The following is a 26,615-nucleotide window of genomic DNA, read 5'->3' as shown; positions in this document are numbered from 1 at the left end:
TAAAGCTGCAGTTAGCAAGTCTGACAGATTGAAGGGATTTAGCCAAAATGTTGAATGTTTACAACTCTAATGCCCCTCCCCCTACCACAGAGCACCCTCTCATGGAATTTGTGCTCGTCAGTGCGCACCAGACTGCACCAGACTGTGATTGACAGTCAGATCTCACACAGCCCTGCTCTGATTGGACCAGAAGAACCGGGAGCTGTGGATTTTTGCTAAACAAATAAGGTCTTCTAGGTGGAGGTAGAAGTGCTGGCTTTTTTCTAAAACCAGCTGATTTATGTTGTTCTGTCGGAGCATAGTGTCGGTTTCAGTGAATATGATCAAAAAAATCTTGCCAACTGCAGCTTTAAACTGAGCTGGTGGGTCATTATGCACTCACACAAAAGGCGAGTTGACCGGCCTTAATGTCACCCGGGGCTCGCTCGAACTGTTCACCCACATCACGGCTGTTTTGTCAGAATCTGTAGGACTTGTGTAGATTCAGACAGTCACCCATGCCTTAGGCAGTCAATGTGACCAAAGGGCATTCTTGATTGATCCAATAGGACAGTTGCAGCAAACCCCTGGACTTAGGCTTCGCCACAATGAAGCAGGCAGTCAGTCAGAAATGTCAGAACGGGGCATTTGTATGGATATGGCACGATTCATTATCAAATTCAACAAAAGACAGCCTCAGTGTAGGACGAATATTCTAATGGTACTTAGACCTCAGGTAAAAGGTTATCAGCCTGAACATGAACTCAGGCCAGTTCAACTTTTGAGGGACAATCGCAAAATGAGTGAACCAACACAACCAGGAGGACATAGGCCTATTACAGGAAAACAATTCCTTTTTTTATAACGAAATGCAATGCCATAAACATAGTGGAATAGTAGTTTTGATTCATGGATATTTCCCACAATTAATGAATATGAGGGAAAGAAAATGCTGGTTACTGCTTGTTTTTCATCTGGGAGGAAAGTCCCTTGATATGTGTATTTGCACACAACAGTAAAAGGGAAACCTTTTCTCACAGAAGTTTATTTAACGGTAGCGAGCTACCAGCACTGTGGGGTTGTAAAAATGTGCTACTGTTTGTGGGTTTGAATCCTGGCCAGAACAGGGCTGAGCCGCAGTTCAACACAAGGGACCACAAGGGCCAGACCAGTTTAGACCACAACAAACAGTTGTGATTTAATCAGAAGTGCTAAGCTGTGGGTGTGTGTTCTCTTCATCAAAGGAAATCACGAAGGCAACAGTAGTTCCCACTACTGACCATTTATTAACTGTGATGGTTAACTTATTGACCATAGGTACAGCACTAGCCATTTATTTGAGTAGAGCTGGCAAAAGATCATCGAGAACTAAACATGCTCTTAAATGTTTTTAAAGTGACATTGCAATATTTATAAATGAGTTAAACAGCATTAAATTAGCAGTATTTTATAAGAAATTAATATTCACAACAAAACTTTTTTTTGGGGGAGGGGGCAATTTTGGCCACCCGTGGTTTAAATGATGTTATGCCCAAAACACACCCATGACTGATTCAGAAACATAAGGCCCACCTTCTTGCGCCATGTGCCGGATGTTTCATAACGTTTCATAACTAAACCACACAATATGAACTTGACAAACCCCGAAATTTGTTTAAACTACTACCACCAGTGACCATGCGTTTTAGACTATCATGATATGGCTATCATGAATCGCTCGGGTTTCTCTTCATCTCGTACACATTTTTTGCCTTTTACTAAAGATTTCCGTGGAGGGGAACAGCCCAGAGTTTACAGTATTTTTGGAAGCTCTGCTTTGGCGGAGCTACTCCTGGGGCGGTGCAGTGTAGTGGTTAAGGAGCTGGGCTAGCGTGCAGTAGCCTGAAAGTTGTCGGTTCAATTCCTGGCTTCCACCGTTGTACCCTTGAGCAAGGCACTTAACCCCAAGTTGCTCTGGGGACAATGTGATCCCTTGTAATATAGCTGACATATGTAAATCACTTTGGTTGTGTCTGCTAAATGTAATGGAATGTAATGTAATGATAGGGCTCCTTGTCTCATCCCAGTTCAATTTACAGTAAGTTTAACTTAAAATACTAAATTCTCAATCTATTTTTATCTAGTTTTATTTCTCCTATTTCAAATGTTGCTTTCCGATGGGTTTCATGTTTTGTCCTGTTGGTGCCTACTCTTCAGCCTGTCTACAGTGATAACACTTTACTACTTTCCCCTGTTTGTCTACTGCTGCTGTGATTATGCATTAAAAACACACTACACACCTCCGCCTGTTGCAATCTTGTGATGGTTGGAACACTCAAACTCTAATTAACACCTGCGACTCCTCTGAACCCACAGCAGCTAGGCTGTCGTCACACTCCTCTTGTCACCGCCGGTGAAGTGAAGGTGAAGGTGCCTATATGCTTTTAACCCAGAGAAGCAGTTTCCTCCAGTGTATACTCAATGATCAAAGGGAAACCTTATAGGCACACCGAGCATTACTGACGGTAAATTGAGTGGTGAGTTTTTTGAAAAGCATACCCTTTGAAGTGATTATTTTAAAATCATTAGAGTGTCTGAACAGTTATTTTTTTCCCTTCTCCAAGATGTGTGTAGAGATGTGGTGCGTGTGTTTGTGTGTGTATATGTGTGCATGTGTGTGTGTGTGTGTGTGTGTGGGTGTGTGTGTTTGCGCGCAAAGGAGAGGGGTGCTGGGGGGGTTGGTTTTTATCAAATCCCGACCACATACTAATGGTGTTATCTGTATTGCACTAACACACTACACACAGGATGTAGTTTTAGCCAATATTCTTTTTATGATTCTATTTATTATTCTACTATTCTTACTATCTATTTATTATTCTTTTTTTGACGTCATATTGATTCTCCTCTAATGGTCAAATCATTTTAACCTCACTCAATTTTCTTCAACTGCCCTTTTCTGAGTGATTTTGTGTCCTTGGGACATGTGTTCACTTACTATTTAATGGATATACATATAGAGACTCTGAATATCAACAATGCCAGCACAGTGATAAACTCAGGGATAAGTGAAGATGGCTAAATATCATATGTTTCTATAAGTGGCCATTTACAGTAAGGCACAATGGACCAAAATGTTGACACACAGTTCATCAGTTAGGAAAATTAGCTGCAGGGCAATTCCGCGCAAAACTCTCACGTCCATAACGCCAACTAAATGCCATGGTATTTGTACGTTTTTCATGTAAGTTCTACAACCAAGAATGCTCAAATTTCAAGTAATCATCATTCACATCATATCATATGTCATTGTGTTGGCGAATTGCCCTGCAAGATTTTCCCATGACCTATTGCAATCCCCCCCATTTATATTTTGTTTTCCCTACAGCCAAGAACGGACTGGCAGCTTCAACATGAAACACAGGCTGAAGAACAAAGGAACTGCTCATTCAGACATATAGTACTAGTTATGTAGTGTAATACGTATATTGTGGTTATCCCATTCAAGAGTTTCATAAATTAATGATTATGATCATCATTGATTATGACTATCATTGCTGAAATTAGTTGTTTAATGTTTACAGTTTTTTTCAGTCGCTAACAAGCGTTTGTCTATAACCAGTTGTCACATTTTCAAAACTCTCTAAACACAATTATCACAGCATCGGCCTTTTGTGGCCATACCATTCACACATTTCATGTCGTTTTCACTCAATATGCAGTCAGTGAACACGCAGTTTTTGTAATGTCAACAACAGCCAGTATTTTGAAACCTGGTGTACTTTGATTGACCTTGTGAAGAGAAAACAAGTGTTATTCTTTGACAGAATAATTTCATTTTGAGTCAGATTTCCAGCGTTTTGGTAAAGTTGTGTGCAGAGAGATGTGTTAGTATAACTAAATGTGTTTTTGAGAAGAAAATTATCCATTTGGCCAATTGCAAGTGCAGCCCTTGCCACTTAATCTACTAAACCCCTCTTACTGCACTTTACCCCCATAAATGCACAAAATATTTAATAGGCTGACACCAGACATAATTTCACTGCATTTCTTACATCCAGTAACTATGCATGTGACAATAAACTTCCTTGTATCCTTGTATCCTTGTAATTGTGTTTTGTAGGTGTCAGTCTGTGTTAAGAGTTTAGAAAAAGTATCTGAAGTATGGGTAAGCGCTTGTTAGCATTTTCAACTGAGAGAAACCATTGCCCTTGCCTGGACTTACAGCTGGGTACACTAAGTGCACATATTCTGCTCCTGGAATAGTCCAGTGCCAGCAGCTTTTAATAGAAAGGAATGTCTGGGCATGGTCATAAGAAACAAACATACTACATTCTGAGATTTTTACATGCAATTCTCCTCATTGGCCACACAGTGTCAGCAAAGTCACTGATTTGAAGAGTCCAGTCCGAGAAGTTGAAGGCGCAGTCTGCTATACTAATAAGGTGGCTTCTCGTGGTCTGTGTGCTGTATGTTCTGTGTTTGCGATTTATTTGTACAGATAAATATACTGATAGTTGTGTATAAGTACATGTTGTTACATATTGTTGGACAGGTTGTTACGCTGTACATCATTAGTAGCCTACATGTTACCGCATTTGTTCAGTGTTGTTACTCTTTGCTACAGTGGATTAAGCAAAAAGTATATCTGTATAAAGTGCATCTGTATGACCATTCTGTGGAAACCAAAGTTGACCAGCACAGTATTGTGGAACGTGCGTGCTATTACCCACTAGATACATGCAATGTTTTATTTTTATTTTTTATTTTATTACATTACATTTAGCAGACACTTCTTGACCAAAGTGACTTACATATGTCAGCTATATTACAAGGGATTACATTGTCCCCGGAGCAACTTGGGGTTAAGTGCCTTGCTCAAGGGCACAACGGTGGAAGCCAGGAATTGAACCGACAAATGCAGTTGTATACAACTACCATTATCTATTTATCTGTTAAATTGCAACAAAAGTGGTTGTTTCAATAGGTGACTGTTAACCTACTCTTTAATTCCCCCGGTGCACTTGCCTTGAGTAGAACCTCAATAAGTTGGTTAATGTTAGGGTAGTACCGGTACTACCTTGAGTTGCTGCAGCCAACTGCCAGGGATAGGCAGTATTTCTGTTACATGTATTTAAAATAAGTATTTAAAATACAAAATAATATGTTGCCATTTGTATTTATTTTGTTGAAGAAAATGGCTTTGTATTTTGTATCAAAATACTTTATAGGTGTGTATTTTTGTAGTTTAAAAATACTGCCAAATATTTTTGGTAAACCCAATAACCTACTTTTGATGATGTGATGGCATCATACAAGTGCAAAATAATGAAAGCAGCCTCTAACTGGTCCTGACTTTGCAATTTGCCCAGAGTTGTTGTGACCAGGATATTGAGATTCAGGAAGATGATCCAGAGCAAGTTGAGTAACGTGTAGGTTGCTCAAGTTTCTTGAGCACTTTAATCATCAGTTTCTTGAGGACTTTAATCATCCAATCGGAAGACATGGAACTGGTTATGTGGTTGCCCTGGAACAAGTTGCCACATGTATCGCCTAGCCTGGGTTTCCCCATGCTGCCACACGCACGGTTAGCCAGGCTATATATCGCCTAATGCAACATAATGAAACATTCATTTAATTAGCCTAATAATTTCACCAGATTTGTTGTGATCATGATATTGAGATTCAGGAAAATTATCCAGTGCAAGATGAGTAACTTGGTTGCTCACACACACAATAGGCCTACACTCCCTCATAACAACCTCAAGTTTCTTGAGGTTCTTGAGCTTCTTCACAGCTATGTACCAGCTAGCTTCCATTACAATCGCAGGTATCTCTGGCTGACATGGTCAAAACTGCATGAAATTGGAGGAGCATTTTGACACCCTCTGAATGCATTCCAAGTTTCGTGGAATTCCGTTCATGTGTGTGTGTGTGTGTGTGTGTGTGTGTGTGTACATGTACATTTAGTGACTGTACACCAATCGGCCTGTAGATGGCTACATGCACAGCACACACACACACAGCAAACGCACACATGCACACACTCATTTACATAGACAAAAGTGGCAAGAGAAGGGGATGGAGTAAGAGATGGAGGCAAATTAACAAGCGTGATTTATTTTTGGGGAGAGAATGTGCAGGACTGGATGGCGGTCATATTTTGTACCGCTCTGCATTACATCTACAATAGTTATGATGATTATAGTGTTATGAAAGCATGCTCAAATTAGACTTTCTGTGTTTCACTGTTTCAAGCATGTACTTTCCATATTTAAGGGCCTCTCAGTCTGTACTGTAACTGCCAGAAAATCATTTTGGAGACAAAGATAGATTCTGTATGTTGTCAGGTCTTTGGTGCACTAATTTTTGAAGCGTTTTTGTTATCTGTATAATGTCTGAGGCAACATCTGGACAAGATTACCATGAATGTGATCAATGTACATTGACATCCTGTAACCAAAATAATGATGAATGAGGAGTGGTATATGATCCGTAATTCACGTGTGCTCCACGCTCAGGTTATTAGTGGTGTCCTACTTAACATGCATTGCAATGCATTCAAAGGAAGCCAAACACCTCAAAAGAAATGTGACGATAAAAAGGAAAACTCCATCTGATTGTCTCCGCAAACTAGAACACAGATATCCCCACAGGCCACTGTCCTATTTACTCTGTAAGAGCACATTCATCTTGTGTTCTGGGGAATAGACTTTTTGAAAATTAAAGCGTTCTGATTTTGTCAAGCTTGCCGGGATCAACAGAGCTCCTGTCATCCTCTCTCTCTCTCTCTCTCTCTCTCTCTCCTCCCTTGCCTTGTACAAGTAGATAAAACTGTTACTTCAACCCAGTTCCCTTCATATGGAGTGATAGAATTCCCCGATGTCTGCCGCATGGTGATTACTGAACAGTATGTGTCGCCTGAAAGCAACAGATATAAGAAATGATGTTTGGGAGGAGTGGATCATTTCACATCCTCTATATTCTCCCAGTGAAAGGCTGAATCTCAAACATAACATAACTAGAAAAGAGATATATATTTGATAAAACAGACCAGATCTAATGCTGTATCACATGTTGTGCAGATAAACAGAAGATTTTGCATCAACAATTATATTACTCACCTTTAGGAAAAGAACTGCCTGTTATTCAGTGTGTGTGTGTGAGAGTGTACGAGTCAGTGAAAGGTGCAAGAGAGAGAGAGAATGTTCATAATGAAGATGAAGGAGAAGAAATAGAGAAAATGAAAATGAGAGATTACAAGAACAATCATGAAAATATTCTAGCATGTAGGCCTACTGTAAGACATTTGTATTTGCTGAGGTGACACTAAAACTATGACATCCCATTCTTTGACATGCCACCCCAAGCTACACCGATTTTCTCAGAACACTCAACAGCTCCAGTTAGGCTTCATTCTAAACACAATGTGCAGTGCCGTGCTGCATTCACCTTGGTCTGGCAGAGGAGGGAGGCCGAGTGTGCGAGAGAAACAAAGAACAGGGAGGGGAGGGGAGGTGCTGGAGGTAGTGCTAAAGAGCTGAGCAGGTGTGACAGCACTGCGAGCTTTAGCAAGACAGAAAGGTTTCCCTGGCCTCGTGGCGACGCTAAACACAGCACAACCTCCTGTGTGACCTACGTAGCCATTCGCCCATGCAAGTGTAGCAGGGAGAAAAACAGGGTTGTCTGTTAGCAGAGCATGCTAAGAGGTAGTGATCAGCCCTACTGTGTGTTCTTTATGAGAATACCCACTTGGGTTTGTTCAGGGAGTTTAAAAAAAAAAAAAACAATAATAATAATTTAATTAGACACCATGCACAGGTCCAGCATGCTCTCTGCTTATCACTTGGTATTCTGCCCATGTCACATCCAATTTATCAGTGACAAGAACCTTCACCGTAACCTTGTAAGGCTCTCTGCTAATAACAGTTTAATGTGAGGAGATATATTATTTTGTAACTGACAGTGTAATGGAACATACAGAAGCATTTACGACACCATATATTTAGTTATATGTACACTGAAGAAATGTAAGCACAGATTACTGACTTTAATCATCAGGTCATCAAGTTATCAAAGGTTAATTATTTTCGTTTTCCTCTGTGTAAACTGTATGGATCTAATATCCCTATTATTTTGGTGTGTATTGTGATACTTTTAATCATTCGGATTTGAAATATTGATGCAATGGTGCTACACTGTGATTTATGGGACGTCTAAGCATGTCTGCAGACCTAATTCCATCGTATGCAATGCCAGATGCTGTTGCCTTAATTTCACCTCAAGGGGGCAGCAAATGCTGCATTATGAACTAATTTTCTACAGTGTTCTGAAACATCTGCACCATATCAACAGAATTTTATACCCACTAAAAGCAGTACATCTGATCTGATAGCATGATGTTATTGACAATGATGAGCGATAAGCAAGTTATAAATAGAGCACAAATGTTAATGGTAAATTGATGCAGTGAATTACAAGAGTAAAATTACCATACTAATTGATATATCTTGGGGAGGCTGTGCAATTTAACCAACATAAAAAACAATCAAACAGTAGCAGCACACGCGGATTATTTGCTTATTTATTCATCACAACAAAAACACTTACCTTGGTTTTCTGGATTAAGTCCAGAGTGGGCGGTCCCACAATCAAAGAGTCCAATCTGGGTGAGATCACTTCCGCTTCGTTCCGATCCGTTCATTTTCCTCCGCCACACTTTTTGTTCTCCATTTCAACACGCTGCGCGTTGGAGAAGGGGGATTTGCTGCGTTTAAGCCTCTCGTGTAATTGCTGAACTTGTCCAGACCACGCGGTTTATGATCTCTGAACATCGCCTTCAGAAAGTGGATACCTGCAAGTTTCCTAAGGGGATCAGCTGTTTTCTCGACTAAGCGCAGCCTGGTTGCTGTATTAACGTTAATTTATTTACAAACTCAATATGGAGAATGATAACAAATATCTTCCTCAGCTGTTGGCAGAGAGAGACAGCCTGGATGCATCTTTCACACATGCCATGAAACTTTTGTCTGCAGGTAAAATTCAGGTTTTGAAATTAGCTAGTTTACTTGAATGTTTCTGCACTCGTCTCTTTTGTTGCACGAGCGTTGTTGCTCCGGAGCTCGGACTGGAAGCATGCATGCTAGTCTGCGCACTGGGTTGGCTAACATACTGTAGTCTCTTAGAAACAAGACATCTCCCAGATAAGCTTGCAAAGCTAATGCCAATTGTTAAAGTATTGGCAGATTGGGTCACTGTTGAGAATGTCTATCTAAACTTACGGTATTTTGGAAATGTTTTGGTGGTCGCCTGACGCGCACCTCTAACTTAACGTGACTGCAGCGCTCTTGGTAAAAGCTGCATGTTTTGATTTTAACGTTGGATAAAATTGACGTGTTAATACGTTCAAAATAATGGTTTACTGTAACGTTATTGTGTCAGTTTGTTGACCATGTGCCATTGAAGTTAACCTCCAAAGTGTAGCGTTAACGTGTCCCCAGATAGAACAAGCTCTTGCATGTGAACTCGGCATGGGATCCAAGCTTGTTAGGTGTTAGATTAACGTTAAATCATAACTTCTCAAGCCTTCAGGCAAATGTCCAACCAAAACGGATACGTTTGGTAAATAATTATGCAGCCAACTATGCTGCAAATTATCAGGAAGGAAACTCTAAAAATGACCTTGCATTTACACCAGTCGTCAATAATGATCAACAGCAATTCCGAGGCAAATCTTCGTTTTTCTAAGATAAGGACAAGAATTAGATAGGGAATTGGGCATCTTGACCAGCCAGTATCCCTGTTAGCTGGTCCGAATTTTAACACATAGGCTCTGAATCCTTTAGCTTTCAGTTACAATGTGACAGACGAGGCTGACCATAAGAAATCGAAGACGGATGGAGTGCCGGGGGTCGAATCTTGTCTCGGCAGTAAAACTGCCCCGAACCAAATTCATTGACTGCATGGGAAGTGTTGCAGCTGGTTATTGACCGTGCTCTTCTGCGGGAAACGTATTTATCTTCGGAACTTACCACGCCACATGTTTTTGATCAGTATCCATTTGGGACAAGGTGACTATATCAGGGGCGTAAAAACGCAGCGGTAGAACACGCTGTCTCACAATGTCCACGTTTTCACCTCATTTGTTCAATGGGGTCAGATGTTCCTGGACACCTTCCCTACGGGGCAGTGCTATCCTTACCATCTAGCAAAGATTTTCAGTGTTTGTCCTATGCACCGCAGGTCAGGCTCTGAGCTGCGGAACCGAGCCAAATGCTTAAATTCTTTACAGATGTCATAAGTGTGTAGGTCCGCACAATTCTTGATTCACTTAGTCAAGACCTACTTGTCTTCCAATCTAGTGATGAGGTCAGATACGTGTTTGCCCGGGTGATGTTCATCCCTGCACAATGGGCTTTTAGTTGTTATGGTTAGAGGAAAAACTTGCTGTTGAAGGGTTCCTTGGGAAGACGTTCTAGAACTATCTTCTTTAGGACCGTGGCTTCCAAGAATGAAAGTGGCCCATGTCATCTTGTGGTTTGTTTGTCTGTCTTTCAATTTGTTGTGGCAGTACTGTGAAATCTCATTTTCCGGAGTGTGATGTTGTTTCATTACTTCTGCTATAGATGTCAAATGCTCAAGTGTTCACATTATAGAAAGGACTATGCTGTCTAAACATGATGACCATAACATTCCTGAAGGATTTGATTTGATTGTTGTACGTTTCACACTTTCCAAGGAATAGAGTAAGTGTAGAGCAGAAAAGCATGCAGAAGTGCAGAGCAAAATTATTCTAAAAATGTATTTCTCTCTCTGGAAGGTAATCTAGCCAGTGATTTTACTTAACTAGTTTGAACAATTGCTGTAGATTGTTTGTTGGGTCTCTTAGCGAGATGGTCTAGACTGTTGTTGTTTTACTATCTGTCTGCTCTGCCCACCTCTATAATATCAGTTATAGCCAAAGGAACTGCACTGCCTTGGGTGTGAGTCTCCAGACTCCACGGAAAACATTGTGTTCAGGTCACTAATGTGCGTCAGCATTTTTCCAGTGCTGTCTCGAGCCCCTCTTTTATGTTCGTTTGATGGAGAAAGTACTTGCAGCTGGAGAGTAACACTATTCTTGGACTGTTTTGAATGCCCATAGGCCTAATTTCAGCAAAGCATGCGTGATTGTGTGTGTGTGTTTCATAAGTGCTGAAAGCAGTTGTCTTCTTTCTTGCAGAAATTGAAAGAATAGAGAAAGGCGATACTGAAACCGAGGAGAAGCCATCCGAAGCCTACTTGGACCTCTTCACGACCAAGAACATCAAGCTGAAGGAGCGAGTCCTCATACCCGTCAAACAGTACCCCAAGGTAAGAGTGGCCACCCCCACCACACGACACCTCTACCCCCCAACTCCCCCCCCCCCCCCCTTGTTTCACGGCCCTCGAGGCCTGTGTCCTAGATGGCATAGCTCAGCCAATTAGAGATAGCTCAGTTGAAGGCTTGTGGCTGATGACAATGACCGATCTGTGGGGGTGTCGTCTGCCCTTCGTGGGTGCCAGGCTGTCGAGACCTGCTCGGGGCGGGCCGACACCAACAGAGGCGTTTTCCCTGATTTCCTCATGTGTCAAAACTTTTACCTGCTACATTTACAGGAACTGGTTATGACCGGGCAAGCTGGTTGGTTCGCTGGCACAAGATTAGGGCCCCTTTAAATCCCAGACATTAAGGCTCCTTAACCGTTTAGCTAAGCATTTTGTTTGCCTGCAGATTTCATTTAACCAATATGGAGTCCTGTAATTGCCTCAGTGTTTGTCCTGATCTGGTTTTGTTTCCTTGGTGCCTGCCACAGAGCAGCAAGCAAATCAGCACAAGCAGAAAACTGCTTATCTAATGCCTCTAGTGCCTTTCTGCCTGCTTGAGACTTTAATCTTTTTTGGGGTTGGGGAGGGTAAAGAAATATGGAGTGGAATAGGGGAAGAGAGATTTGAATTGGGGGCAAAAGGGGGTTGAAACAGACGGCGTGGAAAATGCAAGGCGAATGTTTTGGGGTGGCCGCTTTTGTGGAACAGGAGTTCAGCAGAAGCTACAACTAGCCTCGTCACGGTTTGGTCGCCGGGGTGCATTTGCCTGTGGGCTGATTGGAGGGCCTGACCAGTTGCGCATTGGAAGCCGTTCAGCTGCTGGGCTGGCAGGCACTCCCATCTGTCTCCATCCTGCTTCTGAATGAAGGGACTGTGTGTTTGCCTCTCGGTGTGTTATGACAGGGCAGAACAACCTGCACAAACTTTTCAAGCAAGGCTTTTTGCAGAGGAAGACTGCCACATGAACTATACTAAAGTGCTCTGTTTTTGCTACAAGAACCACTCCTCCTCTGTTGCCCTGGTTTTACTCCCCTGAAAATATGTGTTTGGCTCTGCTGCTGACGTGTCCCCCAGTCCTTGTAAACCCCTCCAGCAGCCAACGATTAGAATGAGGGCCTGTTCTGATTTAGTATGTGACTTTTTTTAGTTTCTTGCTATTTTTTTTTTACAGTCGAAACATAGTTTGAACCATGGAGCTTGTGGTGCAGGAGCTGATTCAACTCTCCTGGAATGCTCGCCATTCCTACAATGACTTAATAAATATTATGTGTTAGTATGTGTTATTTATTTATTCTCTCTCTCTCTCTCTCTCTCTCTCTGTCGCTTTCTCTATCTCTCTCCTTCCCTCTTTTCCAGTTCAATTTTGTGGGAAAGATCCTTGGACCTCAGGGAAACACAATAAAGCGTCTGCAGGAGGAGACGGGCGCCAAGATTTCAGTCTTGGGGAAGGGATCCATGCGGGATAAAACAAAGGTGAGAGGCTTCCCTGAAAATTCATTGCCTGCTGGGAACAGGGTTATTTGAGTTAAATGAAAAAAAAAAAAAAATGTCAGGCGTCAACAGGCGGTCTTTGTGGTCCTTGATGAGCACAGATGAAATTTAATTCTTAACGAAGCTTGAGTGCTTGGCAGCATGTAGCCCTGGAAATGGATGCTGAGGCAAAATAATTAATTCATCTGGCTGGAGCATCTATTTTTTTTTTCCCCCTTGAAGAACCAAAACATGTCAGTTCAGTGTATGTGCTCCAGGATTTCTTTCATAGATTGTTTACTTTGCAAATGAAAGGATTTAATTAAATGGAGGAGCAGCCAGGCCAGCTTGTGAGCGGTAAATATTTGACTGTGTAAAATTAGTTGAGAATGAGCTGCAATCAGACTCACATTCTCATCATTTAGACCAGACATCCCCACTACCTTCTAGTCTGCATCATTTTCTTTGATCTTCACAGTCGGCTGGTGCAATTTATTTTATCAGTTTATCAAGACATGGTAAGTGGACAGTGACTAAGCTCATTCTCCTTCATGGTTTTTACCTTTGATGTAACACACCCCATTGGCCTCTGCTGTTCTGATACATTAGAGTGTACAGTGTGTGCTTGTACTCTTTATATAGCTCCCAGTTTGCCGAATGACTTTGATGTATTGAATGTAACTTGCCCAGTGTCCTGGGGGTAGACAGCCGCTTTTTCAGTAGTTCAGTAGTCGTCTTCTGTCACCTTTTTGATGTAGCTGTGAATGCTCTTTGTCTATGTGGACGTACCTGTGGTCAAGTAAACTCCACGGGCCAATTTCCTATACAAGGATTAAGCCTAGTCTTGGACTGGAATGGAAATCTCCTAGTCTAGAACTAGGATGAATCCATGTCTGACAAACTGGCTAGCTGCAGGGAAAGACAGGCTTTTGCTGTACTGCTGTCTACTATGGTGTTGGAGGCAGTTGGGGTTTAACCCTCTGCCTGCCAGACTCTACCAAGAATTTATCCTCTGTGTTGTACTCCAGCCTTATGGCTCTATATTTTGTAAATAAAACGATTACATTCTCTCCCTAAAACCTGTTTACATGTCACCCTCTATTGTTGTTTGTTAATTTGTTTGTTAGTTATTTTATTTGCTTGCTTGCTTACTAATTGAGCACTCACGCACATCCCTAGTTTACCCCTTCTATTGCCGTTATTTGTTTGTTAGTGAGTTTGTTTGTTTATTTGCTTGTTTACTGTCTGATCACTCACGCACACCTGCTCACCACCAGGAGGAGGGCCTGCGGAAGAGCGGCGAGCCCAAGTATGCTCACCTGTCCATGGAGCTGCACGTGTTCATCGAGGTCTTCGCACCTGTGCCAGAGGCCTACCTGCGCATGGCCCATGCCATGGAGGAGGTCAAGAAGTTCCTGTTCCCGGTGAGTGGCTAATTCTGTGATCTGGGAATGGGAATCAGTGAAGCTCATTATTGTTCCTCAGTTTTTGTTTGAAGATGCTCGATTTGCATGAATAGCTGTTTGAAGGGGGATGGGGGAACTGCTTGCAGCACAACTGCTTGCAGCATCAGTACCACGTTTGGGTCCGAGTGCCCATGGGGACCTGAATTCGAATTTGACTCAACGCACCTCTTGTCGCTCTTCCGTGTGCTATCTAAATGGTCAAAAATATCCCTAAAACGTGCTTTCCTCACAAGTGCAGACATGAACTTAGCTAATCTATAAAGTGAAATGAGAGTAAAGAGTCTGCTGTGTGAATATGCTTACTCGTCGATCATGTCCAGATTGGTCAACGTTGACTAAACGCAGGCGAAAATGGAGCGTGTCTATTCTCCTTTTGGCAGAAGATTAATATTTAATCTGATAAATTGCTGGCTTTTGTGTCCTAAATCTGCCGCTGCGTGATGAGGCAGAGAGATTTTTTTGGGGCCAAGTGGCGTCTATTGTTTTCATGGCTGAGGATTAATAATCAGAGCTGCTTCTCTGATGGGTGGTAGTCGGAGTGCTGGCATCTCTATCTATCTCTCTCTTTTTTCTCTCTCTCTCTCTTTCTTTCTTTCCTTTCTTTCTTTCTTTCTTTCTTTCTTTCTTTCTCTCTCATCTCATATTCCCTGCCTCAACTTGAAGACAGTTTCTCCTCTTTCCTGCCGGATATGTTTGTTGTCTCTGTGAAAAAACTGCTGTGGCTGCCATAGTCCGTTTTCTGACTATAAACAGGATATTGCCGTCTGTGCCCAAGTAGTCTATGTTTATGTCTGCTCGTTTGACATTGAAGATCAGTGTTTTCATTATTTATTTATTTTTGCTTTGCTTCACTGCGCTGTGCAATCGTCCTGTCCTCTTGTCTCTGATTCTGTCTCTTTCGCTGTTCTTTATGTGTGCGTGACCCTCTCTGTAGGACATGATGGATGATATTTGCCAGGAGCAGTTCAGGGAGATGAACTACCTGAACGGTGCCCCAGAGCACCCCCCTCGGGGCCGTGGAGGCCCTCCAGTCAGAGGCCGAGGGGCGCCCCACCCGCCCTCCGCCACATTAAGGTAGTACACCCAAAACTGCCCAACAACACCCCTCCCTCCCATCACCCCATTTTGAGCAGTTCTCTCAAGTGTCAATGACACGTTCACACCATCGCATGTTAACCTTTAATGAACCTGACTGCATACCAGTGTAGCCCCCTAACCAGTCTGGCGAGATGTGTGCTAAGCACCTGTCCCTCCAATCTGTTCTCAGATGTGAATCCATGTGTATCTAGTCATAGCCAAATGGGGTTATTGGTGCTTCCAGAACTCCTCACCTTCGTTCCTTGGTATATTACAGTGTATAATTTTTCTCTCTCTGTCTGTCTCTCTCGTTCTCTTTCTTTCTTTCTTTCTTTCTTTCTTTCTTTCTTTCTTTCTCTCTCTCTCTGTCTCTGTCTTTCTCTGTCTCTCTCTCTGTCTGTCTCTCTCTCTCTCTCTCTCTCTCTCTCTCTCTCTCTGTCTCTCTCTCTCTCTCTCTCTCTCTCTCTCTGCAGGGGTAGGGGCATTCCACCGCGTGGAGGCGCTCCGCGTGGAGGACCCCCCAGAGGAGGTGCGGTGAGAGGGGCCCCAGCGGGCAGAGGGGGACCCCCGGCCCAACCCACCAGAGGAGCGGCTGCCACACGCGCACACCCGCCTGCGCCCGGACCCCCCCAGCGCATGGCACCCCCGCCCCCACCTGCACAGGAAACGTATGATGAATATGTAAGTGGCGCTCTTTTAATTACGAACATAATGCATACAAGAAATGCACCTTGTTTAAAGTAAGGAGACAGTGTGTTGTATCTGGGTACTACCAGTCTGCATGGGATATGTGTTTTTTATTGCCTGGCTGATTCTTCTATCAGGTGTGATTTACACCAAAGTTGTAGTGCAAGCAAAATGTCTACAAGACTAGCTGTTCGTTGTTTCAATTTTCACCTTACAGAAGTGGCAGATGGTTGAAAGTATTGCAATTAGCAAGTTCTTTTAAAAAAACATGAGCCTCAACAATGAAGAGTTGGGTTGCTCGTTGTACCCGCAGGCTAGACTGAGCAACATTAAGTCCAGTAGTTGCATATTGCAAAAACGTTTGATCCATGCCAAACGTTGTACTTGTAGTGTTTTGTCATTTAATTTATTGGGGCTGTCACGTTTAACATTTTGTGGTATCGGCATAAGGCAAGAAGTCTGCAAAAAGTCTTGGTAACCTTGAAAGGGTGTCTTGAAAGGCGCTTTCTAAGTACGAGTTATTGTCATTATTATTAAAAGCACATATGAGTGTGGTTGATGGCTTTAACAGGGATTGAATTGGACAGAAGTGAAGACATCTGTCTTTAATTTCATGTTTTTGTTTTCTGCAGGCTTATGACGAGAACTACACAGAACCATCTTATGAGTCATATGACAACTATTACAATCAGTCGCAGACGTAAGTACTCCTGAACCTCTAATATTTAGCCAATGCATTGCATTCATCATAGGCTATTGATGGTGGGGGAAAGGTCGGGTAGGACCAGATTACAGGCCTCATTTGGTGTATGCTACTGTACTCAAAACTTGTTAAAGTTATACATAAGTGCCTATGTGCTGGCTCGAACATATCATGTCTACACTTCTTGTCAATTGCATTAGCAGTATTAATTATTAGTAGTATTAGAAAGCAAAGTGAAGACATTTTTAATTGAAGAAACGTTTTAATGTGACTTGTCATTGCCTTTTGACCTCTTCTCCCTGTAAATCCAGAGAGCCAGAGTATTATGACTACGGACATGGAGAGACGCAAGAAAGTTACGACTCATACGGTAAGGCCATACTCCACTTGTGACTCTGTGAGCCCAATTGATGAGGAGCTATGTCTGGTGGTCCACAGTCTGTTTTGCAGCTCTCTAGGAGGATTACCACTTCAAATTGTTTCATCCTAATTTGGTGTGTATTTGTGTATGTGTGTTTTGTTTGTGTTGGAACTCCAGCTCAGGACGACTGGAACGGAACTCAGCGCACGACAACCGGAGCCAAGGCCCCTCCTGCACGGCCAGCGAAAGGGACATACCGGGAACACCGCTACGCGCCGTACTGAGCCCCTAAAGAGCAAGAACAGTCTCCCCTTCCTTAACGCGTCGCCATGACAACTGTCTCCCAGGGCAGCTCACGCTTTAAAGCAACCCCAACAAAAGTAATTGTCCATTATCCCACCCCACCTACCCCCTTCCACTGCTTTAGTTGTTCTACCCTGGACTTGTTTCAAAACAAAACAAAAAAAGAAAGAAAGAAATGGAAAAGTTCAACTGTTTTGCTTCGGGAATGATCACGTTAAACTGCTGCGGATGAGATGGGGAAGTGGCTTTGTTTTCAGAAGTTTTTACTTTGCTTTTGTTTTCTCCTCCTGTCCCATCTTTTCCCCGGCTTCTGCTCTTTTGTTTGCATTGTTGACAGCACACTCCTTTTTGGTTTCTTCAAGTGGTTTGGTTGGTTAAAATTAGTGGAATTTTAAAAGCTTAACAGATGTACAGACACATGTTTAGTGTCCAAGGTTTAATTTGTGTTTAATTTTAAAATGAGTTTATATAGATGTGCAGTTGCAGATTCCCACTTAGGCTACATTTCAAAATTCTGTTAAATATCAGCAAAATAACAAAAATGCCCTTAAAAGTAATTTTATTTATTAAAGAAAGATTAAATCTAGGAAAGGAAAACCAATATTTGTTAACAGCATTGCCAACAGTCCAATTCATGATTACTTACACCATATTTGTTTTAAATAGTCTTAAAAGTTGTAAATATAGATTTAGACATCAATATTTTTCATTGTCTATTAGAGTTTTGAAATATAGCCCTTTAGACACTGTTGAGATGGACTGTCCTCAAATCCTTAATTTCTTAAAATTAATAATTTATGGATGTTCAAATAAAAAATTTGCTTTCGTAAGAGAGGCCCACTTTTGGCTCCTTATTATGTAAAAAAAGAGAAGAAAATGTAATTAAAAGCAAGAATTTTCATCAGTGATACCATGCTATATAAACTGCATGCTCAAACTTGTTGTAAGAAGGATTGGGACAAACAATCTCCACAAGGGTCATCTCTTTCTAATGTAAAGGGATCCTGCAGCTAAATCGGAACTTCTTGTACATACTTTAAAAACGTCCAAACTGTACTGCCATTTAGTCTCTGTATCCTCTCCGTAAAATGCATTATGCTGCGTATCATGTGTGAGCTTGCCTAAATAGGTAACTAAATCTGTCCAAAAATGTTTTGCAGCAGTTTGTCAATAAAGCTAGATTGTTTTCTATGAAACTTAACTTGGTTATATTTTTTCTTTTCCTGTCATCGTAAAACTGTAATTGCCCTTTTAAAATACCTTTTAACCCCACAGTTTCACTAGGCTTCTCTTCAAACGGATTTTAAATTTTTAAAAGAGTGCATGTAGCCTGAAGACGTAAACCTCTCTTTAACAGTATCTTGTGTTTTGATTTGATCATAAAAAGCACAACTTTAATCTTTCTCTCTCTCTCTATACTTAAAAAGGATCCTAGAGGTAAGACCTGTGGCCTTTTTAAAATAACCCGGATAGCTTCGTAATGTCTTTAGAAAGAACAAAGGCATTCTGTGCCTGGGTATGTATAAAACTTTTATTGAATGACGTTTCTTTTTTCATTTGGTCTTACTTACAAGGAGAGATGTATTGATTCTAGCTTGAAATAACTTGACTTTAAACAACCCTTCAAGTCTGGGCTTCAGAGCCTTCTATATGTTTCACTTGATGCGAAGATGCACTGCTTGCTCTATATTAAAGTTATGGCAAGGAAAGTGACCGGCCTGTTAAACCTAAAGGTAACCCTTAACCCTAAAGTTGCAATTTGGGTAGTCTGTTTATTTCTACATGTGTGCATACCTTTTCATTTCTTACCTTGATGTCTTTAAACTTGCTGGTAACTGCGTATAATTAAAAGACCCAGTCTTAAAATAAAAAAGTAAAGAGTTAAAAACAAACGTAACTCAAATATGCAGTGTTAGTAGTTTTTTTTTTTTTTTTTGTTTTATTTTCTCTCTTCACAAAAATAATGTGTACTAACATGTCAGCTCAGATTTGTAATGCAACTCTTGCTATAAAAAGGGGGAAAAGTTTTGCCAGAACCAAATCTTGAATGTAATATGTGGAGCAATCTAGCTGCTGCTACTATTTTCTTTTGCCTAATCTGTATCAAAGTTATCTCACTGTAATCTTGAAACATGTTTCAAGCATCCTACTGAGAGTTCTCAAAAACAGCTTGAGTTGCATGAACTATAACTGTTGTTTAGCATGTGCACGAAGAATTTGTACTACCCTAGTTGTGATCTCGGTAGGTTTTTCGTCTTGGCAAGTAAACTCACTTTGCCTCTGCTCTTCCCTCAGGTAGTGTGAGTGGATCACTGCAAAGGATGAAGGCATCTGAGGAGAACCAAAAAGGTTGAAGTCTTGGCTCAGGTGAGCATTGCTGCGTGTGCGTGCGTGTACAGGAGTCTGTGCCAGAGTTCCAGCTATGAGTCATGTTGTCCATCCAAGACGGTGGGGCTACTGTGCTTGAGTTTGAATGCAGTGCAACTTCCAAATGTCCTACAAAATCTGCCTCTCTTTACGTCGTTTCAGATGCCTCTCTGCTCTCAGTCGTCGTTTAATCCACATGCACTTGCTTCACCCCGTGGCGTGTCAAAAGTTTTTTTTTTTTTTTTTTTTTGTATTTAGTCGGCAAAAAAAAAAAAAAAAACATCAGCAGAGATTTCAGTGTGTTCCGCCGCGCAGCCATTGCCGCAGCTTTGGGTTAGTGCAATATGCAGATGGGGTCCCTCGTGAAATCGCTGTGACATGAAAAATGAAGCTCATGCTCTTGAGCGCGCTCACTGACAGCCGAGGCAGGGATTTGAGGCAAGCACTGGGGACAGGGCTAGCAGGACGGGGAGGCAGGAATGGAAAGAGGGAGGGGTGGGGGGGGGCCATTTTGTGCACACTCTTGCACGCTCTCTCTCTCTCCATTCTGAGAGGTACCGGACCTCGAGCGTCAGCCTCTCAAGATCACCGTGCACTGAGCTGGTCTCCTCGATCGCTCATTCCGAGCCTTAATGGCAGCCTGAGGTAATTAAGCTTCTGATAATTGATCCAATTAGGGATTGAATGAATGAAGGCACAGCAGGGCTGTCCTGTTGTACGAAAATTAGATTTGTCCCCTTGCAGACCTCTCCGGGTCACTCAAGGACCGCTCTGCCCTGTGTGTTGCCAGTCCTTGAGAAAGTCGCCTAGTTCACCTAGTTGCCTCAACTTGTTTCCCACCGGCACGTGTGTCGACATAATGGCCTCCAGTGGTGGAATGTAACGAAGTACAAATATTTCGTTACTGTACTTAAGTAAATTTTCCACGTATTTGTACTTTACTTAAGTAGAATTTATAGTGCATACTTTTGACTTCGTTACATTTTACAGCAATTATCTGTACTTTTACTCCGCTACATTTCTACAACACCATCGTTCCTTTTTAAGATACATTTTATGATCAGTTTTTTTTTTTCTCTCTCTGACAAACACGTTTGTTTTACCAGGGGGCGGGGTTGCTACCAAAGATTCTGGAGCGCTACGTGCCCAGCTTCTAATTCTTTGAAAAATGAGCTTCTAGTCTAGACCAGGCAAAGCGTGAGCTTGTAGCCATCTGCATTCGGTAGGCTATATTCACCAGACCCATGGCTACACTGGGCATGCCACTGTGTTCTGTGCCTTTCTCTGTCTGTTATCTGCAGCGTTAGGGCCTCCTCTCCGATGAGATTGCTATCCGCGGATCAGCGAAGTTACAGGCTATGCCCATGCTTCACATGTCACATGTCACACGTCTGATCATTTGCGGCACAAATGAATAGTAGTAATAGTAATAACATTTTCCAGATTAGGAAATATTTCTTAATTGTGTGTGATCAAATAAAGAGGCATAGCCTACAATTGGGGGGTAGTAATGTGAGCGCTCATTCAATGTCTATGTGCGTCTGCGCAAGTGAAACTGAACTTAATCATAAAGACACCTTTCTCAGCAGCTTTTCTGTTCAATCAGTAGAATTGGCATTATGATCCACCCGACGTTTCCCTTGTCTCCCAGTCTCTAGAATTGTAGGTCAGAATGTAAACTGGGCCACAGATGGTAAGCACAATTGCATTAACTTAAAACTATCTAGTCGAGTATAACCTAAAACTAGCTTAATTAAAATGCCACAGCCCATACTGATTTTTCTTTTAGAATATAGATATTAAGAGAATAAATCATTATGCAAATACTTTCTTTTAATACTTAAAGTACTTTTAAAAGCAGGTACTTTTTACTTTTACTTAAGTAGGGTTGTCATTGTGGTACTTTTACTAAAGTAAATATTTCTCTGTGTATTTGTACTTTTACTTAAGTACTGAGTTTCAGTACTTCCTCCACCACTGATGGCCTCTGCAAAAGCATCAGGCAAATGGAGCAGACTCAACCAGCTTTTCAACTAGACAGTAATTGCTTTTGGCCCAAGGTGAACGGGTCTGTTATTTCTTCCAGAGCCAGGGCTAATGTTTGTCATTCTAATGCTTGCATTTGTCTCCCCCTCACAGGGAAGGCCTCCGCCATGGTAAAGCCACAGGAGGAGCACGTGCAGAATGAGCTGGAACACCAAGCCGAGTGGATCCAGTCTATTGTAAAAGGAAGATGGGTAGACCTAGAGAGAGACGGTTTGAGCGAGGCACAGAGAGAGAGAGAGAGAAAAAGAGCGATAGCGAGCCGCAGGGAAGCCCTTGTGTGGATGGCTGGGAATAAGTGTGTGTGTGTGGGGGTGCGTTGTTGTGACGGTGATGCATCCGCACTTCTCCTTCGGAGTGGAGAGGAAGAGAAATCGATGTGGTCTGCTGCAGGCCAAGCAGAATAGGCTGGCAGAAAGCACTCGTCAGGCCAGATCAAAATAAAAGCCTCACTTCCCACGTGACGGGCCTGTCGAATGGGGAATGGGGGAGGGTGGGGTGGGCCTGGCAGCTGTCTGTGTTCTGAGGTTACTGCCTAATGTGTTCGAGAAGAGCAGGAATCATTATTCCACCCCAGATCCCTCTTAGCTTCCTCTGTGTGTGTGTGTGTGTGTGTGTGTGTTTGTGTGTGTTTGTGTGTGTGTGTTTGTGCGCGCGCGCGAATGCGTGTCCCTTGTGTCTCCACAGGAAAAGGGTCTCTGAAGCACACTTAATGCTGTCTTGAAAATGACCGCTCGCTATCGCCACTACCGGCCTTAAAATCGCTTCATTTTAACAAGCACCCAAGACCCATTCGCACTTCGCCTGCTGATGCTCTGCTGCATCCTGGGATGCCACTGCGTTTTACTTAGTTTAGCCTCTGCACTAGTTTTAGTGTGTGTGTGTGTTTCCCCAACAGAGCAAGACCACTGTATGCTCGAACCCCATCATCCGTGGTTGCATGCACACAAACCTAATAGAATGAGTGCAGCGCTTCGAAGTGAAACGGCCCCAAAGAAATGTCTTTGTAGCACTTCTGCTTCTTTGTCCATGTGCCCTAATTGCCATGCTGATGGTAGTCCTGCTCTTGTGAGCAGAAGAGGCGCTCAAGTCAAGTGAACATGCCATGGGAACCACCTTGGACATATCGCTGAGTTTGCAGAAATTAAGTACTACCCCCCCCCACCCGTCTCTGCAATTAATATGAGCCTCAGCTGCTCTTCAGCAGCCAACAGACATGTTATAATTGTCTTTTCTTTTATATCAGAGGGGGTTAAGATGCTAATGTTGCTTCAGTGGGAAAAGAAACGTGTGTAGTCACTGTCTTCTCTCACTCCAGAGATGGTGGAAACTGGAGCCTGCCTTGCACTTATCATTCCGTCACGCGTGCACACGCGTGCACACGCATGTGCGCTCACTCACTTTCTCACCATCGTAAATTTATTCATTGGCAAATTTCGCAGCTGCAGGACTCTGCATCTGTGTCTGTGTTTCAAGCTTTTTCTATAAAAGACTCGTCTCTCTCCCACACACACACACACACACACACACACACACACACACACACACACACACGGGTTGACTGCAAGCATGCCATTTCAACCAATTACTGCTGATGACAGTTCCTCTGTCCCCCTGAGCTAGTGCTGATTGCTGACTGGCTAACAGGAGCCAGCGTTATTACATTAGACAGAAATCACTTCTCACCGTCCACAGATTTTAATAAGCATTAGCTACAGCTCAAGCTCCATCGAACAATTGGAAAAAATTGTGGTGTGGTGGGGTGGGGTGGGGTGGGGGGATACACTATGTGCTGTGACAAGCTCTGCCAGCCTGTGACTGGGGGAGGGGAGCCACATTATAATGAGAAATCTCCAAAGTGTTTCATGAAGGTTTTGGCATTGGGGGGCAGATGGGAGATTTATTTTTCTGTTTTTAAACCGAAAACCTGGCAACTTTTTGCAAAAATGAGAATTCTATTCAAGCCTGACCGATGGAGCTTAACAGAGCAGTTCTTTTTATAGCACACACACACACACACACAGATATTCACAGATATTCACTCACTCCGAGTCGTAGCCTGAAGTGGGAATGCACTGTGTGATGGAAAAGTCTGACCCGTACCTTCAGGGCTTGATCTTGTGGTACATTGACTGCGGGAAGCGTGACAGACTGGTATCACTGCTGGTCACTGCTGCCACCAACCACCGCTGCTCCCACTGCTGCTGGCTCTTGTATGGGCATGATGCCTGGGTGGCCAACCGGCAGAGGCTGGATAGGGTCAACCACAAACCTCACTCTGCCCTTCAGACGTCACATCTCTTATGTTCACGCATGGGGACTGTTGAACATGCCTTTTGTTTCTCTTTTCATGACTTTCATGCATGAATCCATGCAGTAAAATGTGCCTACTGACTGCATGGCCTTTGTGCTTATATAATAACTTGTCTTGCTAAGAGCAAACAGGGTTGCGCTGTCCATTGGCCACTAACTCTGTCTGTGCATGCTGCGTTTGACCTCTTGTCACTGCTCCCGCGTGTTCCTTCAGAGACCCACTTCCTCCTTGTCCTGTGTGACCAAACACTGCTGACCAAAAAGGACCCCTGCTCTTATTCAGGAATTTCAACCAGACTCCGACTCATATCCATTTTGTTTACAGTTAATAGTCATGGTCCAGCGCAGTGTTTTTGGGCCGTTCATGTAAGTCTGGTTGTTAGCTTGCTTAGATCTCCCAAAGTTTGGATTGCTGGAGAATGACTTATCAGTCTAGTTGCCCCAACCCCCCACCCCACCCCACACACATGCACACTCTTTGACTTTTGTGTTTTGTCATGTAAATGATCCAAATGCTGCATTCATCTTTGCCTGATTACATGCTTGTGGAAATGCACATATTTTGGCTAGATTATATATTTTTTTCCAGGGCAAATGTTAGTGGAGCAAATGTTCCAGCAAGTCATAAATATACATCAGGAGCTTTGATCCATATTATTTAATGTTAATGGAGGCGGCTTGTTTCTGTTTTTCAAGGTTTTAAATGTATGCATCTTTTTCCAGCAAGGTACAGTTAACTAAAGTTTTGCTGTTTAAATCCAGAGGTATTAATATTCTTAAGAAAATGTTGCTCTTAACTGTTCTTGGGATTGCAGCCAAAAATAAAGGTACTCAAGGTTTTTTACACCCTGTGATTTTTCTTGTGTGCTTATTTGCCATGATGCTGTTAACATTTTTACTGAGTTGTCTCCCCTACTCGGGTGGCCTTATTATCAAGGTATTAGAAACAACAGGTGTTTCCATTAAAGGACCAGTCATGAAACCTTGAGACTGACATCTTTGATATAGGCCTCCAGTAGAGACTACTGTTTTGCACTTTCTGGACTTTCACATCAATGTCTCCGGCAGTGCCACAGTCTTGAGACGAAAGGCCAAAGGTTTCACCCTCATCTGATGAATCCATACAGAAAAGTCTGCTGAATACTACCCAAAGTCTGATTTGGGTAGTGATGAGATGCCTTACTGGCTTACTGTGATCATAAGATAAGTAATCATCAGCTGCATTGGATGGTGTACAGACATTCTTACTTCAGGATAAATTCAGCTATATAAGAGGTAGTGTATTAGTCTTGGAGCTTTCTGGTGAGGTGCTTTGTATTGTGTACTACTGGGATTCAATCAGGTAAGGTACTTCATATTGTGTGCTATTGGGATAAATCCAAAATGAAGAACAATGGTCTTTATCCAGTGTCTGGGAATAGCACAGTGAGCAGACTGTCCCTGCGGAGTCACACATGATGGCCTCTTGTTAACGATTGGGTGGTATAACACCAAAAAGGGTAATTCTGTGCTAGTACACTAACATGCTGATTTTTAAATCCGCCTACTGCATTGAAAATGGGGTAACACTTTATTTTAATGTGTCCCTGTTGCAGTGTACCTACCTAATTAGGTACAGTGGTACAGCCTGCGTAACAACAACATGTGTACTATCATTGTACTTTCATTATGTATTTGTGGGTACCTACATATAGTTGTGCTTTTACAAAACTTTGCCAATTTGCCTAAATTTTCATCAGAGGCAAAGAGCTGACCTGAGACCTGCTGGATAGGGTAAATATGGTCATGATAGATTTGATATACAAACCATTCTTAGCTCCAGTCAAGGCCTCATTGTCTTCAGTGTACATGTAACAGCTGTGCTGCTACAACCTTGTTACTCTTTGATACAGTGGAATAAACCTATTAAGTGTACCAGTTAATTACTTACATGTACATATGACATGTATGTTGTGTCTTCGATGTCTTGGAACAGGTCTACTAGGTACTATCATTGTACTTTCGCTCAAGTACAATGATTGTACCTGATAGTACAGGTTGTACCACTGTACCTAATTAGGTAGGTACACTACCTAGTGCTCCACCAGCCATCATGACCACATTCTACCGAGGCACCATTGAGAGCATCCTCTCCAGCTGTATCGCTGTGTGGGGCGGAAGCTGCACTGAATACAACAGGAAAGCCCTGCAGTAGCATAGTGAACACAGCTGGAAGGATTATTGGTGCTTCACCCCTCCCTGAAGGACATTTACACCTCCCACCTCCCCGAAGGCGACCACAATTGTGAGTGATGCAAGTCACCCCGCTCACAATTTGTTTGATCCACTGCCCTCTGGGAAGAGGTACAGAAGCCTGCGCTCCTGCACCACCAGACTCACCAACAGCTTCATACACCAGACTGTTAGGATGCTGAACTCTCTCCCCCCTCCACCCTCAGCCACATAACATCCTGGACTTTTGGACCCACAATGGCTGCCTTGCACTACTCCACTTGTACACTTGCACACTTTGCAACTTGTT

At 42.6% G+C, this 26,615-nt stretch overlaps 1 protein-coding gene and 1 non-coding gene across 3 annotated transcripts; both read left to right on the top strand.

Moving 5' to 3' along the window:
• Positions 1–1,692: 1,692 nt before the first annotated feature.
• Positions 1,693–1,806, top strand: LOC125285895. Its single transcript, XR_007192081.1, has one exon. It is a non-coding gene; the product is annotated as a U5 spliceosomal RNA (small nuclear RNA).
• A 6,833-nt stretch (positions 1,807–8,639) lies between these two features.
• khdrbs1b (KH domain containing, RNA binding, signal transduction associated 1b) lies at positions 8,640–24,945 on the top strand. Of its 2 annotated transcripts, XR_007192025.1 has the most exons (11): positions 8,640–8,993; positions 11,180–11,310; positions 12,661–12,777; positions 14,052–14,198; positions 15,175–15,314; positions 15,791–15,998; positions 16,637–16,704; positions 17,019–17,077; positions 17,246–17,448; positions 19,667–19,738; positions 21,878–24,945. XR_007192025.1 is itself a non-coding variant. In XM_048229839.1 (9 exons), the coding sequence occupies exons 1-9, from the start codon at positions 8,900–8,902 to the stop codon at positions 17,350–17,352; spliced, it is 1,071 nt and encodes a 356-aa protein (XP_048085796.1). In that variant the 5' UTR covers positions 8,640–8,899; the 3' UTR covers positions 17,353–19,274. The 2 variants fall into 2 exon arrangements, 1 of the variants encoding a protein (XP_048085796.1); XM_048229839.1 differs by lacking the exons at positions 19,667–19,738; positions 21,878–24,945 and having other exon boundaries at positions 17,246–19,274.
• Positions 24,946–26,615: the final 1,670 nt, after the last annotated feature.

Source organism: Alosa alosa, chromosome 20, assembly GCF_017589495.1.
Source record: "Alosa alosa isolate M-15738 ecotype Scorff River chromosome 20, AALO_Geno_1.1, whole genome shotgun sequence".
NCBI lineage: Eukaryota > Metazoa > Chordata > Actinopteri > Clupeiformes > Clupeidae > Alosa > Alosa alosa.
This window is presented reverse-complemented; position numbering and strand designations above follow the sequence as displayed.

Bases quoted from the DNA above. Each gene is read 5' to 3' on its own strand.
- khdrbs1b (XM_048229839.1), top strand. From the start codon at position 8,900: ATGGAGAATGATAACAAATATCTTCCTCAGCTGTTGGCAGAGAGAGAC. The intron at 8,994-11,179 runs GTAAAATTCAGG...TCTTTCTTGCAG, and splicing joins CATGAAACTTTTGTCTGCAG to AAATTGAAAGAATAGAGAAA. The intron at 15,315-15,790 runs GTAGTACACCCA...CTCTCTCTGCAG, and splicing joins CCGCCCTCCGCCACATTAAG to GGGTAGGGGCATTCCACCGC.